This window comes from Fundulus heteroclitus, chromosome 2 (genome assembly GCF_011125445.2).
Source record: "Fundulus heteroclitus isolate FHET01 chromosome 2, MU-UCD_Fhet_4.1, whole genome shotgun sequence".
In the NCBI taxonomy this organism is placed as follows: domain Eukaryota; kingdom Metazoa; phylum Chordata; class Actinopteri; order Cyprinodontiformes; family Fundulidae; genus Fundulus; species Fundulus heteroclitus.
The window spans coordinates 14,477,265-14,496,376 of NC_046362.1; the positions used below are offsets into that span (position 1 = coordinate 14,477,265).

The window sequence follows — 19,112 nt, forward strand, 5'->3', positions numbered from 1 at the left end:
TTTTATTGATGGTTTTAACTATAGCTCCCATGAAAGTGTTTTAATTTTGACTTGGAAAGGAGACAAGGAGGATATCACAAGTCCCAAACAATTAACCTTTATTTAAATTTCACTTAAAAAAATTGGTTTCTTTCTTCTCAGAACCTTGGTTTATAATATTTAATTTTAGTGAGAAAAAGCAGCAACCTTTTAACAATATTCCATAAAAAGTCACATATATCAATAAGCTCAGCTTTGATACAGGAATTGTTTCTGTTATTGTAAGACTCCAAACCAGAAGTCACAGATTGTCCTCACGTTAAACTCTCTCTTCTACCTCTAGAGGTCAGTAACATCAAACAAAAGGAGACAGAAACCAGGTTCAGTTCTACATGAGATGGTTGACACAGATGGTGGCACAATTCAGACATCAAATAATACAATTAAAGTGGGAAATGCTGTAAAACTGCTCTGCATAAAGTGTAAGCACTGCTTACAATTCGCTTAATCAGAAATGCATTTAAGGAAATCAGGTTTGGCTATTATCTTCAGGATTTTGACGGTGTTGATATTCTAACATATTCATTAAGTCGGCTTGAAACACTTTTACACATTTATATTGGATTACACAGTAGAAACAAAATTCTCAAAGGTACTGAAAACTCCATCTTGTGCCTGGTTTTACTCGAGGTGTACTTTTGCATTACAGACATGCTCAGAAGGCCTCTGCCCTCTGAAAGAACCTACTCTGTTGTTTCAAGTACAACTAGCGACTGAAAACCAAATATCAGGAACATTTACAACTTCCCTGCTAAGTACCTGTTTAACCCACTACACTGTAAATATCAGGAAAATTATAAAAAAAATAGTTCCCATAAAAGTAAGAGAATATCCTAAACTAAAAAAAAGGAGATAAATGCTAAATATAGGACCTGGGATTTATGTTTCCCCCCCTCCCCTCCCAAATAAATCTTCCCCCTATTATCAGTTTCTTGGTTTTCACCATATCTTTGGTATTTTGTTTAAAATATATTGCTAAGCAAAGCCCCATTATTTGTGTTGGGTAGAAAAAAAAAAACATGCCCCGTGTCCATTTGTGACCAGGCCCCTCACTTCTTGCTGCGGTAGTGGGCCGCCACCACTAGGTAGCTGTCGGGGGCCAGGTCTCTGATGTTGGGGGACTTGGTGCTGATGGGGGAAATCTTTCCCTCCACTCTGGAAATCTGGAGCATTCGGCAGGGGTCGTGTTTCAGCAGATAGCTCTCGAAGGTCTCCCAGCCTCCGCCGACCCGCACCATCACATGCTTGTTGTGCAGCATCTGCAGCAGGAAATACGACGAGTACTGGCTTAACAAATAATTCAGAAACAAGCATTAAGTTGACAAGTTTACGTGGCTAAAATACAAAAGATTGATGGTACCAGATCGATCTGACGATATCTTTTTCACATCTCTGTACCCACCTACTCCTCTCAGCTGGGAGGCAAATGTCTCTAGTTGAAGGATGTATGGACATAAATTAAGTTCAGCAACCCTTGACAAGGCTATAGAGCAGAGGTTCTCAAAGTTTATGTTCAAATCTCTAGAGAACGGGCCATGAGCAAGAGAGCTCTGAACTAACAAGCGGCAGAAATGGCATTTATTGCCAGCAGTTGTTTGTGACTCCACCTCGCTCTGATTTTACAACGTAAAGGTTAATGTCTGCTCGGATTTTATAAGAGATTTTAACTTGCCCTTCATGGACTTCATTACTTTTCACGCATTGACAAATAAAGTGCCATTCTTTAAACAAAAGAAAAAGCAGTAACCGAAAGTGCAAGGAGACGATTGTAACATAAAAACAGTAAAACTCAGTTATCTAGGGATAGAAGTAAAAGGTTGCAACTTTAGAGATATTAATTAAATGTTAACTTTAATTTATTAGATGATCGCCTGCCTAACTCACTCAGCAATTATGATGTTCAGGATCAGAAATTTATATTTTGCAAGATAAGATCTCCCCTAATGTTCTTTTGACGTGACTAACAGAGGAAAAGGTAAATGTCATTGACACTGAATTTGTTACACAACCCTATATTTGTTAGACCAAATGCATAAATCATTATATTCTGCATTCTGAGTTTTTATTTGCCCAAATCAGGGTTTCCTCACATTTCCCATCCCATGGGCTGCGTTTGGATTGGCTTGCTGTTTCATCGGGACCGGAGAGCAGGCTTTGAGAAAGGCCTGTGTGGTACAGAGCTTCATGATTCACAGCTGCACAGCAGAAACTGTCCTAAAACCCAGACAGTTGACTTTTTAAATACTTGCTTTTAGCCTCTAGCACATTTCGATCCCTGCTGTCTGTTAAGGTTGGACTCACTGATGTCAGGAAAGCAGAGTTTACCCTCCACTCAAGTGAATGCTTGTTGACAGGTTTAAGAATCCTTGAATGCCTAAATCCACATAATATCCCTCAAACTGGTCATTTCTTTACACCTTTTGTCAAAAAAACCCCCCAAAACATTGAATTGCTCTTCTCAGTGGCTGCATGCAACTCACACTGCTCAGACCACGGGACAACATGGGCATCAAACGTGGTCAAAACATTTTTGTTGCTTAACCTAAGTACGCACAGTTTGAACTTTTAAGTTAATTCCTAAACATGTTCATTGGTTTTATCTTACAAGTCTATCGCTTGCACAAACAGGCCTGCTACCGGTTTATTTTCTCAAATACATAATTTTCCTCATGCTGCTGCAGACAGATAACAAAAACCAAACGATTAACAAAACCAAACACTGTGATGTCAGTTTTGTGAAAAGTCTGCACTATAAAATCAAGCATCTCTGGTCAGAAAACGACATCTTTGGTTCTTTCAGCTCCCCTTCACTGGTAAATGTTGGCCTTTGTAGCAGATGAGTTGCAGTGCCTTGGAAGAATATTAATACCTCTAGACGTTCATCTAGCCTCTAGATGAACGCCTAGAGGTATTAATATTTGATAGGCCAACATAAAGTCGCACACCATTGTGAAGTGAGGGAAAATGGAGACGTTGTTTTCAAAATTCCTGACAAATACAAATGAGGAAAAAAATGTCATGCATTTGTTTCCCCTCCCCTTGATTCCTTTAAATACAATCCAGAGCAACAAAATGCCATTTGTCTTGCCAATGCAAGACAAACTGTGTGGGTCTCACTAAAGCTGTAACGTGACAAAATGGGGGGGGGGGGGGGGGGGGGGGGATGACTTAATGGACATGAACACTTTGGCATGGTGTACCAAAAAAGCTACTGCATATTTATGCTATAGACTTAAAACAATGCAATAAAATAGTTTAGATTTGTGAGCATCAATTTATTTCCAATCTCTCGATGTGTAGAGTTTTTAACAAACATGGCAAACTACTATTGTTTATTTCTTTGAATACATTAAGTTGCATCTTAGAATATTACTTAATATCTAAACTGGTCGTCAGTATGCATAGAAAGACGTTTAGCCTATATAAGGCCATTTTGTTAAAGCACAAGATCAAAAATGGTTTGAAATTCAACTGCAACCCACGTTTTTAAATATAGTATAAAAAAGTTGATCATTTCGTGATGACTGAAGGTCACTTAGCTTCTGAGTCCCAACTTTTAGGACGTTGAGAAGAATGTCTCAGCAAACCTACGGTGCAGTTTTGACCTTGCTGGAACAGCTGCTGTCAGCACAGTCAAACTGTTCCGGCTGTAAATATCCAGGCTGCCGCTTCTCTCCAACCGTCTAAAGCCTGCGCTGCGTTTGCCACAAACGTCTATTGAGTGATTTTAGTTTTCCTACAATATTCGCTTCATATGATGACACCTGACACATCAGGGCACATTCCTGAGCCTGGCTACCATGGCAACATCACCCATTGTAGTAGAAAGAAGAAATAAAACACGTTGCCGTATTGGATGATCAAACGCTCGCGTTCCCGACAGGCCGCGCTCATAAAACATGTCTGCTTCAGCGTGAAGGCTTTACTGCCACTTTTTCCTCATTAGCACACCATTACACCTCAGCAGGAACAAGCTTGTTTACTGAAGGCGGTTTTTCCAGAGCTCGGTAAATAAACCTGTTCCGTGGGGGGAAAAAAAATAAAAATAATTATAATGCCTTATTAGTTTTGAAAGATTCTGACACGGACCAAAATAAATAGCTCGATACTACCTAAGGACCCTGTCACCTCAGTCTGGTCAGAAACGAGGCGTCTTGCCCTCCGGCCGCATGACATGCAACATTTATAAGCCTCTTACAAGAATCAATCTAGGGGGCAGCAGTGGGGGCAGCACTTCCAATCACCGGCGCTGGGCCCGCGGCTTTGTTTTCAGTGGGTTTAATGGAGCCGTGTGAAGCAGGGAGGTTTCAATCACGCTTCTCTGGGATATGACCCCTGCCTGAGACGGGTGTTCTTCATCAGGAACCCCTAGGAGAGCGGTGGCCTGGGGCCGAGCCGGGACAGCACTTATCAGAAACACGCTGATGTTTCTCCACCATCCTGTGCTGAAACAACAAGCAGCTCATTTATTCCAGGAGAAGGCCAGTCTCCTAGGAAACGGGAGTAAAAGCGTTACTAGTCCACTGTAGTTAACTAACACGCATTTTCCCTCGGGGGACGTCTGATCCTACTAGTTGGAGTAAAGTGACACTAGTTAAAGAGTTGCTGGTAAAAAGGTGCATTGGTCTGGTGCATATAGATATTAAACCAGCAGATGTCCAAGTACAGCCATGTAGTTGGGAACCAACAGGCACAAATGATGGCTGCTATCAAGGATTAAATATTTACACGTACGGCTTGCCATACTCCGGCAGCTCACAGACGCTGACTGGCCTTACTGTAGTCACGTCTTTTTCAGAAGTAGCTGCGGCTAGCGGGGAGACCACGTGAGGAATTTTAATTGCCGCGTCTTCAACATAAAGAGAGTTGGCTGAAATACAGAGCGTCGGTCATTTAATGGTCGTTTTGCTTGGATTTTATAGAAATGCCTGTTCTTTCTGCAATGGGATCATGTGTTTTTGTTAGAGATATCTGGAAAAAAGACAGATGATCTCAAGACTTCTCAGCTCATCCAGGATGCCTGTCGCAGACGTAAAACTAGACCTGACTTTGTGTGTAGAGTATATACAGTGTAACAGATCGATCTGGACCAACACCTCCAGCCTCTCACTATTTGTCCTTGGTTGCTCAGCAACACATTAGAGACTACAGCATCGGGTCTGTTCCGCGGCATCAGTGATTCACAGCATGTTATTGTGGCTGGAATTCTTTCATGTTAGCAATTGCACTCCTATTGTCCCCGCTAATAATACACAGCGGATTTTATCACCGCAACCTGGCAGTAAATTAGATTTGGTCGGGTTGCAGTTTAATGGGCCGGCGGCAGGGGACATTCGAGAGTAAAAACTCTCGTTTGCACGCCTGCAGATCTCAAACATACCACTGGCATGATTCACATAGTTGGATGTGTGAATCCTGGATGCGGGTTGCCAAGTAACCAGAATCCCAGGAGGAACGACTCTCTTTCTCAGATCAGTTAGCCTCAATTTATCTTTCTCAAATACCAGTCATCCCTCTGCTCAAGGACAGCTGAGCTATGTTTACTGCGCTGAGCGCTACGCCGTTTCTCAGACCAAATCCAGTTTATTACTTAACAATTGAATTAACAGCCCGGCCATTAAAGTTTGTGGTTATAGACGAATGTGTTATTGTTCACACAGCTAGAGCACCGCAGTATCTGAAGGAGAGCTTGCAGCAATGTTTGGCTCTGACAAAAAGGGACGACTTTCATCCTTCTGTCTGGGTTTGCGGATGTTTTCTGAAAATCACTGTACTGCACTGATAAATTATAACAATTTGTAAGTAAATTACTACATGGCATGAATTAAGGTCATTTAAAAAAAGAGTGCATATTGAACAGGGATTTAGGAACTCCTGGAAAAATCAAACCACATAAAGAGCTAGGCCAGAAACCACTATTAGTTGCACCTGATCTTCAGGCCTCAGGCTGCACTGCTTGAGAGTCCACCGCGCTATTGTAATCAGTACAACCACATGGAGCACCTCAGAAAACTATTTTTACTCTGTACATTCAGAAATGCTGCTGAGCTGGTTCTACATTAGGTTGGAGCTATTCATCAGCTGTACAGGAAAGACCACAACATATTCTTTATCTGCAGTGAAAGGCTGAAGACTTGTATTCTGTGGGCAGAAAAGCTTCAGCTTGCTCGGGATCAACATGCCAAAGAGCAAATGTTTAGAAGCTCTAAACCAGTTTGGTTTGATTTGATGTCTGTTTGGATTGCGAAGGTTACAGATACAGGTGGATGACATGCATATACAGATAATACACTTAGAGTATCTTAAGAATCAATTTCTCTCTGACTTTCATTCCTAATGTTGTATTTGAACAGTTCTGCTTCAGGAGTGAAAGGATCATAAAACTATTTCTTAGATTAATTTAAATCTGAATGAGGTTAATTTAAAATGTTTTATTTCTTAGCCCAGATCTGGTTTTTAAGCATAATCCAACAGTTTTTCTGTTTGTCATCATTCCTCATTTGAAACACCCAACATCATCTGACATTCAACCATCTGAAACAACAGTGTCACTGTCCACAGTGAAGGAAAGACAGGTTTATTTATATAGCAACTTTTATGCACAAGGCAATCCAAACATCACAGGAAAAACATAAAAAAGTTGAGTTTTATAAAGCATTGCATGGTAAGATGCAAATTTAATCTTAAAACTCACATTTCAATCGACCCATCAGTAATTGGGTAAACAGTTCATTAGTGACATCAAAAGCTGCAGTGAAATGTTTTCAGTCCTGATTTCTAGGAACCTACAGTTTCTGCATCTCAGGTTTTCAGGGAGTTTGCTTCAGACCTGAGGAGTATAGAAACTAAATGCTGTCTCTCCGTGTTCAGTTCTGGTCCAGGAAACATTGGGTGAGCTGGTTTCTGAAGGCCTGAAGGGTCCACATTTTACAGACCAATAGCCCAATGTTTAAATTTAGCATTTTACAATCAGGAAGCCAGAGCAGAGATTTAGGGACTGGTGTGATCTGATCTGTTTACTTTAGTGCCGGTCAGGACAGCCTTTTGGATGAGCTACAGTTACCTGACTGATTTTAAAGAGACCAGTAAAGAAACTATTATAGTAATCATGCCTGCAACATTTTTTTATGATCTTAAGATGACCATAAGCTGGTTTAACAACAGACTTTATATGTTATAGATGTTTTTAGCCCCATTATAACAGTAGCTTAGGGCTGATAGGTATCCTTGCCTTTTTGAGAGCAAAACCAATTGGTTGTGTCTCATCAGCATTTAGCTGGAGGAAATTCAGCCCCACCCACTCATTGATGTTATTGACCCACTAACTGAATGAGTGGCTGTGATCATGCGGTGACACATAATATTAAGTTGCGTGTATGGTAAGAGATGCCGTAATCTAAGTTTGGGATACTATAGAAGTTCAAATAGAAGTGTCGGTAAATTTTACATTCCCGTTGACTGAGAGGATAATATCTTGGGATCAACAACTGGAGAAATGGTGCAAGTGGAAGAGCTTTATTATTTTCACTATTTTTGCTTCAACTCGTGTCACAGTGTGATGTGGAATAAAAGGCGCTTGGTCTCAACATGTTCTCTTTAGGTCAAATTACTCTTACTTTTTGAAGGGTTATAATCATGCTGCATCGCTCTTAATCCCAGCAAATCAGACAAATACTGTTTTAAGGCACAGATGTACTACACTGAGTAGAGGTAGAAACATTGATGTTGTGTCTTGGCTAATAGTCAAGAGGTTCATGGGCAGCAGCATCATTGTGTTTATATGTCAAACAGAGAATACTAAATGTACATTTTATCTGATGGGATGTTTTTTTGTGGGCTGGGTGAAATGCGTGGTGGTGAAGGGTAGTGGGAACGGTGGTGGAGGCACATTTGTTTTAAATTGATTCCCCATTTTATAGCGTAACCTGACACCCATAGTGATCGTGGTGTGTTGCAGAAAGTGGATGAAGCAATGAAGATGGAGGTTTACATCCAAAAACATCAACTTCATCTGACATGAACAGGCAGATGACTAAAATTTGGACTCAGACGGGTGCCCCAGTGTAGGCCAATGATCCAGTAAAAAAAAAAATAAAATAAACATCGAAGCTGTTGTTGGAAGAGATAGAAAGCAGGGTAACATTAAAAACAGAGCCAGGAGGAGCAGAAGGGTGGTCGGTGTGAGAAAGAAAAAGGTTGTTGGGGAAAGGATTAGATGGAGGTCGGTTGATCTGCTGCTGCGAGCCTTTAAGCAATCAACCAAAAGAAAAAGATGAATATGCACTATTTTTCCGAATACTTAATATCCTATCTTCCTCATCTCTCCAATGTAATATTTATGGAATGAATTCTGTTTTTTTTTGTGTCTCACCCGTATAAAGAGCATCTTCTCTCCAACACGATACCGGCCCTGCGACTGCCTCTCCACACAGAATTTATTTGCACACCGGCAGGGCGGATCATCAGCGATATGTCTCACCTGTAACACACAGAACGCCGCTTTTACACATCCCATCCCCTTCGGATATGAAAAGGCAGAGCTGAGCCAAGTGTGACTTACAGCGTCATCCAGGAGCTTGCCTGCGCTCTTCTTGGATGAAGTCACTTTGGTCTGCGCTGGGTTTGAAGTCGGTGTTGGGGAAGGGGAAGGAGACGGGGAGGGGGATGAAGAAGGGGATGAGGGGAGCGGCTGCGTTGGGGATACAGGTGATGGGGGAGGTAGAGGTGCCCTTTCTTCTTGTTCAATCTCCTTTTCCAGTTTTATAAGGCCTGGAGGCTCCACATTGTAACTGAAAGTTAAAAAAAAGGGAACCGTATGAAACGATACTGTAAAAATAATTACTGAGATAGAAAAAGAAAACATAGGGGGGGAAGCTGTAACCAACCGTGATGCTATCCGGCCCAACTCCAACAGACAGAGGCACACCTCTCGTGGCTGCTTATGAAGAACTACAGGAAGAGATCAAAGCTTAGCGCTCAGTTTTACAATAAGATACGATATTTCATCAGACAACAAGGGAATGAGAGAAGAAGAGTGGCTTTGTGATGGTGAACAACACAGAAAAAACAAGCTGATGGACTCCATGCATCCAAACATCCATCCACTCCTTCATTCTGAATCTGCCTGTATGTTTGAGATGATCACTTTAACCTCATCAAATGGCAAACCAAGCAGGAAGTGTGCAGACCAAAAAGGCATGATAGATGTGACACATCCAACCATGCAATGATGACAGACGATCCACTGTATGAGAGCAAACCTGGGTGCCGATACCTCTACTGCTTCACAAGTTTATCCAAAAGAAGAATGACAGAAAGAGAAAAACAAGTCATCACCCATTACTGGTTTTGGAAATACGTCCACAGCTTTTAAACAGTTGCGTGTCTACTAGACTAGATTGGGACTGTTACTCCATGTTTTGTCATATACGGTATGCTGCCTGGCCTCTAGATGTGTAACTATCTACATACTCAACATTGTTAGACCAGCCTTCAGCAATAAAATGCAATGATCATTTGTAAATGATGACCCTGTAACATTCCCTGCACCTTATCGTAAGGACATCTCAGCTCCAACATCTCAGCTCCGACATCTCTTTGGAAGAAGATTTATTTTGGTAAAAGGAACATGCCTGTTTTTTTTTTTAATGAAAAAGGATTTAGACAAATAAAACAGAGCCCTTCATAGTGTTGGATTATATTTCACTAATGCCCAACCGTATGTACATTTGTTGTACTTCAGTGTTTGGATGCAGATATTATTCTCGCCATGCAGAGTAAGGCAAGACCGAGGAGGAGAGGATAATATAATATTCATCTTGTTCAGTATTGTACCTGCACAATTAATGTCCTGAAAAGACCCAGAAACCTGAGTCCATGATTCTGGCAGAGCCAGAGCTGGGTGCTTTGTTAACGCGGCCAGATTGTCCTACATTTAGATTTGAGAGCGGTCTGATATGACTGAGGAAAAAACAAAACCGGTAAAACTCACCTAAACCCTCAGACTCAAAGAGACACGTTTCACCCACTCCGACTTGACGGCACCAGGCCAGGAAGTTGGCTGTGTTGTCCCGTGCAAAGAAAGAACCGGAGGGAGCGCTCTGTCGGCACGGTATCCTCCGATGAGGGATTTTCTTCTGAGTGCACAAAGGAGGTAACACAAAAATGCTTTAAACATGAGTAATTTCCTGACATTTTCAGCATACTTGGTACTTGGTAACTCGTTAGAAGCTAGTTTTTACATTTCTCTTCAAGACAAAGACTAAGTTTTGATCCAACCAAGTGTCCACACTGATATGACCGCTTCACACGGTCGCTGCAGATTTGTCAGCTCCTCATCCATGATGCGAGTCTCCTGTTTCACCACATCCCATTGGTGCTCTTTTAGGCTGAGCCCATTGCGATGTCAAAGAAACCACTTTGAGATTATTTGAGCTGTGTGACATAGTGCACTGTCCTGATAGACTTAGAAATCATATGAAGGGTACACTGTAGCCCTAAAGAGATGGACATAGTCAGCAACAATACTCAGGTAGGCTGTGGTATTTATAAAAGGTTGACCTGGTGCCAAAGAGGCCGAAATGTGCCAGGAAAATAGCTCCTTCATCATTTTACCAACAGTCTGAGCTGTTGATACGAGGCAAGATGGATCTAAGATTTTATGTTGTTTAGAGACCAAATTCTCACACAGTCTGTATTTTGCAGCTGAAACAAGACCCTTCAGATCAGATAACGCTTTTTCAACGTGATAGTTACCAATAGAGTTTGGTGAGCATGTACAAAAATGCTAAAACTAATGGTGTAACAATAATGGTCGTTTGCTACTGTAGCTCATATACTTCCAGGCTTGATTTGTTGTATGTTCAGATATGAGTGGTTATGTCATCAAATCTGTTGTCCTCTATAATCCCCAACCAGTCTGACCATTCTCTACTGACCTCTAACACAGCTGCTGTTTGCTTAATATTTCCTCTTCTTCACATAATTCCCTGTAGATCCCATGCAAACCCCCCTATGTAATCCCAATATATGGTTGCATTTTAAAAAGAAAAACAACTAAACATTAGATCAGAGGTCTGGCAGCAACACCCATACACCGTTCAAAGTCACTTAAATGCCCTTTCCCCTCATTCTGATGCTCGGTTTGAAATTTAGCAAGCTGTTTTTTTTGCCACATCTACATGGTTAAATGCCTTGAGTTGTTAACCTGTGATTGGCTGATTCCCCATTGGTGTTAACAAGCACACATACATTTACGCAAGCAATAGTCTAATGAGTGTATCTTAACCTGCGTAAATAATTTAAAGGGCAGCATGAATGAACGGCACAGACACACACCCACTGTATCCTAAGAGGGATGTAGTATGAAGTATTGGAAACAAAAACCTTTTCGGTGAGTTTTGGCCACACACCACGATGAACTAAAATCCCAATAAAATATGTTACAAGTCCTAACATAAACAAGTCCCGGCAAAACTGAGAGGGACACATTAGCTCAGCATTACAGCAAACTGCCGTACGTAACAAAACACGTCCGCCGGAGCAATACTGGAGTTTGTTGAAGACTGTAGGTCTGTATGTCGAGTCGAACACATCCATGGGAATGAAAGGCCGTAAATCTTGTTAGGAGCAAAGCACGTGCTGCTGACAAAGCAACATCTAGAACAGCCTTGCTTAGTGAGTTGAGTGGGACTCAAAAACTGGCATTAATTCAGACCATGTACTGCACCAAGCTCTTTAAACAAGGATAGCATTCATTTTACAGATGTGAGGAAGTGGAAGTCTGTTTTGGCAAATTTCTATTCTTACATAATTCAACTTTGTATCATGGAGAAAAAGATCCCTGACTGGGACATTCCTATTAGCTAAGTTTATCACACATGACATCAGGTCACCTCTTAGGATCTAAAAAAATAGAAAAAGGCGTGCTCTGTTTATTTTGTGTGACGGAACATAACTAAAGCTGTTGATTGTACCCTGAAAAACATTCGTAGTGGCAGCTTTGGCGAAACAAACCATCAAGGATCCATTGTTGTTTTGCCCATGATATGTCTGCAACATTGTCAGCATCCTTGGATGAATTTCTTTTCCTTGAAAATGAAAACTCTCCCTTGGCCCATCGAACATAAAATGCATGCATGCAAATCCATCAGATCAAAAATTCAGATCGTAGTACAATCACATCACATCCCCACCCACCCACCAAAAACCATGATTTGTTTCATCCAACAGATCAAATTCTGTCTGAGATCTTTAAAGTCAACTTTATTTTCACAAATTTATGTGCAGTTGATTTGCGTTCATCTGAGGAAGCGGAGGACCTAACATTGGTTTGGCCGTATTTTCCCCACGTGCAGTCTACCTCAGTGTTTTGATTGCCTTGATGTAGACAGCAATGTCTGCTCCATCTGCGGATGCTCTGGTTTCATCGTAGGATCTGAGAGCCTTCTCCTTACAGATCAATATAGGAGATGACGGCTCAGAAAACTGGAGCTACTTTAGCAGACCCTCCATGATTTAGGATCAAATGACATACTTATGGGTTTCAGCCCCCACGCGGTCTGTTCAGGGAGATTTATGCATTTTGCTGTGGTTTTATGAAGGATATGTGTGTCTGCGCTTTGAGAAAGGTGCAGTGAGCTCACGCAGGAAATATGCAAGCTTTTGTGGGTATTTTTCATTTCGTTCCAGGCTCTCTTTTAGACCTTTTTTTTTTTTTTTTTCTAGGATCGTTTCTGTTGTTGTATTACTTTACATAGCTGTGGAAAAAAGGTTTGCCAATGACATTTAATATGCCAATCAAAATTACATTTATTTTTGCCGTGGCTTGTTATATTATTATTGGCACCTTTGTGTGTTTGATTGCACGTAAGGTAAAAAGCTTCTTGAAAACATCATCTCTAAACAGATGGAAACTTAAAAAGCTTATTGAAAAGAGCAGAGAAACTCGAATGCTCAATTTTATAGGAATCTGCTCACAATTTAGGAAGTCTGTTGACTTTGTAGCTCATACTGGAGTTAAATGAGATTATCTTACTCCTGTCCTATCTGCCTGCTGAACATAGAGTAGCCAGTTAGTGAGGGATTATAACACAGCCTTGTCAAACATTTACATAGCTGTTTGAAGTTGTAATTTATACACTTGTGCAGATCTGTGCAGCCCCCACCCCCCCCCAAAAAAAATCCCCAACCAAACAGGTAAATGGTCCTATGTAGTGTATACGCACCACCTTCATAATGTGTTTCCTGTTTACTCTACACAGTGCTTTCTGTAACATATATAGACACTATGGCATATTTTAGATTCTCACTAACACAATTATAAGCACATCAATGCTAATGGGGAATCCAGTCTATTTTATTCACAGCGTTATGTCCTGAAAACACGGGTGGCTGTGTGACCTGCTTCAAATTTCTGTCAATACTGAAGGTGTTGATCTTTTAGCAGGTGCTTCTTTCGTGGTTGTCTCTCTCTATCTCTCTCTCTCTTCGGCCATGTAAAAGTTGCTTCACTTTGGATAAGTTGGACAATGATTCTGGTGTTTTAAGACAAGGATCAAGCCATTTGGCCACACAAACAACAGGTATGTTGGGGGGAGAATCTAGGTGATGCTTTCAAACTGAAGGTCGTTTCGCTGCCAACTTTACTGGTGCCTGGCACAAAGTTGGTGGATAATGAAGACAGAGACGTACCACCAAACCATCTAATGTAACTTTGAATCAGCAGCCATCGAAGTTTGGATAAAATTTGGTGTTTAAACAGGACAATGACCCCAAACATACATAAAAAACATTAAGCTCCTGGAATGGCCCAAAATGTAACCCTGAAAAGCCTCAATATGTCCCTTTCATATTAGAGGAGTTCTTACATATCCAGCCAGAATTATAAGTTTTTGATAAGTATGAAAAGCGTGCCGTTTCTGTGGGATTTGCCAAACCACATTTGTCCATATATTAGTGAATAAATATACAAAACATGAACAAATGAGAACTAGTTGATTTTGTAAGTCTTCGTTTAGTTTGAAATGTTCATGAAAGAATTCACTTTCGGTTGAGTGTGAACTTTGACAGCACTGCTGCATTAAGCTTTTATTTGGGGATGCAGAGGCGAGAATGATAAAACCTAAGCTGCCAAAATGTCTGTACCTCAAACGTGTATTTGTAGAAGCCTCGGCCTCTCCGGGCTGTTGTTTTTTTTCTAGCCGATCGTGTTTCTAATCTGATTGTAATTAGGCTGATTAGTAGCGAGCGGTCCCATCAGCAGTTTAGTATTATACAGTTAAAACAGTCAAATGTGAGGCATCAAACTTCAAGGAACTTGCAGTTTTACAAAAACACGTTTAAACATTTCATGTTGCATTTGTTCAGTTTTTGATAACATATAGCTTTAATCTGAATGATTAATGCATGTAGGATATTGGAATTTAGTATGAAATGTAAGAAACCTATGTGTTTTTCTGCAGACAGCAAAGATTAGGCAACATATAGATGTATAGAATTCACAGCATCTAATTTATTGCTTCCCTGATGCGTTCTGTTACAGCAGCTACGTCACTTCACAGCAGCTGGAAATCTACAGGAGTCCACTTTTAAAAATGCCTAACAACTACAGCTCTTGAGGTCACCTGGAAAGCTTATTGTTATGTTTTGACATAAAACAAAACAATAAGGGGCAACCAATTTGGGAAGCATGCTGTTCTGTTGTTAGACTCATTAACTCTTAGTTATCTGCGAATGTGGGCAAAGAGCAACATGCTGTTGTTGCAAATGTTCTGAAAATATGAGACATCTCAGCCGTTTCGTTCTTGCTTTCAACAATCAATGCGCTCCTTTATTTCCAGTAGCGTCTCCGCCGTCCCACGGCCATTGACCTCAAGTATTTCCTCACATCTGTGCTGCTGCAATGCTCACACTGAGATCAGGAGACCCTTCGTCATCAGCGCGGCAATGCCCCAGTGCAAACATCAACAACCCTCACTGAAGAAGCAACAAAAGATCCTTTGCCTTCTTTCCCCTCCAAACGGAAAGCATGACAGAATCACTCTTTCACTCATATAACTAAATCGCAGTCTGTGCATTATAGCTATTACATCTCTGAGTAAAAAAAAAAAAACAAGAAATATAATTTACTTAATGAAACCTATGCTGTCAAAAGTGAAACAAAGGCAGAAATATAACTGCAAATTACTCTTATGACGTCGACGTTAGGGGAGGACAGGCGGGGTAATTTACACATATCTGCTTGCAAGGTTTTTGAAACGTTTAGCATAGTTCTCTCAATTCTCCCAGGGTCTGTGGGGCCCTGCGCTTGGCTTATTCCTCATCTCACCCTATCTGAGGCTGCAATCCCCCACCCCCCACATTTACACTTTGTATATTTTTATATTTGACTTTGCAGCTCTTGGCAAAGTTGGAATACATATGCTATGCCGATCTCACCGATTTACAATGCTTTTTGCTAACGTATTTAAGTTCTTGAACCTTTTCACATTTTCCTATCATACAGCTTTGCACTTCCAGAGACTGACATTCTGCCCCATTCTTCTGTGCAGAATAGCTCAAGCTTAGTCAGACTGGGTGGATGGGGAATACATTCATTTTTCAAATCTTGCCACAGATCAGTGTCTGCATTGCCAAACATTCTCACAGTCCTCTCAGGGAGCTAGCTTAGCCTAAAAATTCCTGCCTATAGGAGTTAATTCAGATTGTAGCTGAGAGCAAATCTGAGTAAGAATATAAAATGTTTATCTCAGTGAGGAAGTGGGGTTGACCCCTTTGCTAGGTGTGATGCTGTGATTGGTCAATAGTATTAAAAAAGAAAAGCAAGAAAAGCACAAATGTGCTCTTAGTAATCAAAGGAGAGAATTTAGCTGATTAGACGGGATTAAGAAATGATGATAAAACTTAACTGGAGGGAGTGCTGGATGATGAAACTTAGCAAAATGAAATAATTGTCACATGGCATTAAAATATTTGAATGCACCTTATTTGCATCCTCATCGTTATTTTGATTTCCTTGTTATGTTTACGCACCATACGGGTAATATTACTATTTTGTCTATTTGACACTAATGTCCACTCACCTGTCAGCATTTAAAACTGGGATTGCCTGCTTGTATAAAGCGATTGTATTTGGCAAAATGGCCAAGATAAAATGGAGAAAAAAAGAAGAAAAAAAAACAAGAGGAGCTGTGCCTTCGTCACGCACAGCTTTGGGAGGAGAATAGAGGAGTGTTGAAAAGTAAACTGGTCCCTGGATCACAGCAAATATAGGCAGACTTTGAAGTACAGATCAATGCGCCTTTTTCTCTGCCATCCTGGAAATTGAGAAGCTCACCATGCAGCAATCAAAAGCCAGAGAGGAGAAGACATCACCTAAGCAAACTTCTTATGATCATTTAGGCCACTGACACCATTGTGTATAATACAGTAAATACTTTTTCACCTCTTGTATTTTGTCTAGAGTTTGAATTTATGTATTTATTTTTCTGCAACTTTTTCCATTTCTTCTAAAATGTTTATTATTGAGAACATTCTTGTAAATAATATAAAAATTCCTCTGTCCTATATTCTCTGCACATTTCTCCAATTCTTATTTATGATTATTCAACATTTTTCCTATTATTTATTTATCCTCAAAAACGTCCTTTACTAAAGCCGCACCTTTAACCCGGTGGGCCACTGAAACTAAGTAATTTCCTTCTTTGGGGATGATTAAGTTGATCTAATTTACATCTTAATAATTGTATGATTATAGAAGCTCACTTGCTCATTTCCTCCACTGATTAGGTGGTGGATCAGCCTCTCTCTGTTTCCACCATTTTCTCTGCTTAAAACACTCGTAGGCTCGCTAAAAGTCCTCCTCACTACTCCTAACATTGTTTTACTGTTGGAGCTCTCTTAAGGCCTTGGACTCTGAATGACTTTTATCTTACTGAGGTACAATTCTAAGAAAAAGCTTAGAATCCAGGACTTTTTTTAATATAAAATGGTGTCACTAAAGAGCTAGTTTTAGTTTTATTATTAGGATTCTTTGTGAATACGGAGACAGATTCCCAACTCGGACTTTGACGGGATCACTCCAACACTTGAATCTGCATTGATCTCAGTGAGATCAGGCTGTTTCTTTACAGTTGCTGTCCTGCTTGAAGGTGAAACTCTGACCCAGAGAGCCATCACTAAACCATGATGCTGCTGGTTTGTGGCAAACTATAAACAGAACTTCTTAAAAACTTCTTCCAAAATTGCTTGCCGCATGACAATTTCTCCCACCTGAACCATGGTTTTCTGCAGATCCCCCAGAGTAACCAGGGTCCTATTGGCTGCTTTTCTGATCAATTCTCTCCTTGCCTGCCCTGTCATATTTAGGTGACCTTTGAGGGCAATTGGTCTAATTTACATAATTCCCTGTAGAATAAAGGAGTCTGAATACATATGCATGCCACACCATTCAGATTCTTATTTGTAAGAAACATTTGAAGCCATGTACCATTTTACTTTTACTTTACAACTGTGCTCTAATATGTGGTGGTGTATAAAAAAATCTGAATAAAAATCACAATAAATCACATTTAGGAGGTTCTAATGGGACCAAATGTGAAAAAGACCAGGGGGACAGTCTCCCTATAATAGCTCCTCTCTCTGAGTAACAGTTCAAAGTTGCTGCCTGTGATGAATCTGATTGTTATTCAAAGAGCAGACAGCAACTTTTGTGGGCTAACTTTATTAGCATCCCACGTACAAAATTACATCGAACCTATGATAATGAGCTAACATCGGTTCAAGGGGAGCTGTTAAAAGACTCGAGACTCCAGAGTGATCCTTGCTCAGTAAGGTCAGATCACAATCAGATCAAATCAGTGAACCCTTTTAGGATTTATTTTCACTTGGGAACAAAGCTCTGCAAAAATCATTCACAATAAAAGTACGTCTGGGAACACTCTCAGCCTCAATCTAACTCCCAAATGAGTGTTTTCACTGTAATCTGTCTCACGCCATCTAACTGCGGCGCTCCGATTCCTCTGTACCTTGCTGTTGCCAGGCTCATGCAGGTCTCCATTACTCTGCCTGAACTTCTCCTGCAGCGTCTCAGCCAGCTGGCACAACAGGAAACCATTGTCTAACCGATCCATGAAGCTCTCAGCGGTGATTTCCAGACCTGAGCGGGGGGACACATAAAGACAAGCAGACAGTCCAACACCATAAATCCATCAAAGGCGCGCTCGTTTAAAATATGCGCGGCGCAGAAGAAATAAAATTCAATCTCCTGTTCATTCCTGAACCTGATGTAATGCTTTCAACTCTCCAAAACCGCTTTAATGATCAAGCCTCGGTGTTGCTGCTGGGTTTGTGCAATCTCTCGGGAGGCCGGAGTTTAAAATATAAATTGGGAAGAATTTGGGGGATTTCCTGGTAAATCAGCGATGGATGGAGCAGAGGAAGGCGTGTGAAAGGGGGCCATCCGCTTGCCCATAATAAAGCCTTATTATCCTGCGCAGTTGCACATACATATTGATGATCAACATGTGGCGTCCACTTGACTGACTTCCAGAGGACCATACTTTTGTGGTTAGGTCATTGTGAAATAGGAGGTGGTGGCAGGGTTTAGGGGTAGGAGGCGGGGGGGTGTCGATGGAAAGAAACTGGAGAGATTTCTTTTTTAATCCCATTTCTGTTTCTTATAAGAGGAGGGGTTGGGGGTTCCAAGCTTAATGGGTTCCAAATGTTGCAGCTGAGGCCAAAGAAAGAGCCATTGAAATCTTGAGTGATTTTCTGCAAGTTGCTGTCTTACGCTTATGCTCTGCGTTCGGCCCCTTGCTGCGTTGAGCGACATATACAGCCACAGAGCCCTGATAAACGTATTTAAACTTAAACCGATCGTCCCACTTGTCCAAAACTCATAAAAACAAACTAAATAGTTTTGTGCTGTGTATGCTGTATAAACACATTCATGCTGTTGCTTCTTAAAAACCAGCTTGGTTTGCCACCTTCCAGGTCTCTGGATCAGCTGGTTCTAGAGCAAACAGACTGCCGGAGATAACACGGGTGCTTCCCACAAGCCGGAATCTGATACA

General features: G+C 40.9%; 1 protein-coding gene across 2 annotated transcripts in view; it reads right to left on the minus strand.

Annotated features, from left to right (window-relative positions):
* Positions 1–81: 81 nt before the first annotated feature.
* Positions 82–19,112, minus strand: part of LOC105938536 (growth arrest-specific protein 2) — a 28,944-nt gene continuing 9,913 nt past the window's right edge. For both annotated transcript variants that reach the window (XM_021307424.2, XM_021307423.2), the window contains exons 3-8: positions 18,066–18,196; positions 10,031–10,175; positions 8,925–8,988; positions 8,600–8,828; positions 8,411–8,518; positions 82–1,298 (exon numbers count right to left, since the gene is read on the minus strand). In XM_021307424.2, coding sequence (XP_021163099.1) covers positions 1,089–1,298; positions 8,411–8,518; positions 8,600–8,828; positions 8,925–8,988; positions 10,031–10,175; positions 18,066–18,196 — 887 coding nt within the window. In that variant the 3' untranslated portion in view covers positions 82–1,088. The remainder of the gene's footprint in view (positions 1,299–8,410; positions 8,519–8,599; positions 8,829–8,924; positions 8,989–10,030; positions 10,176–18,065; positions 18,197–19,112) is intronic.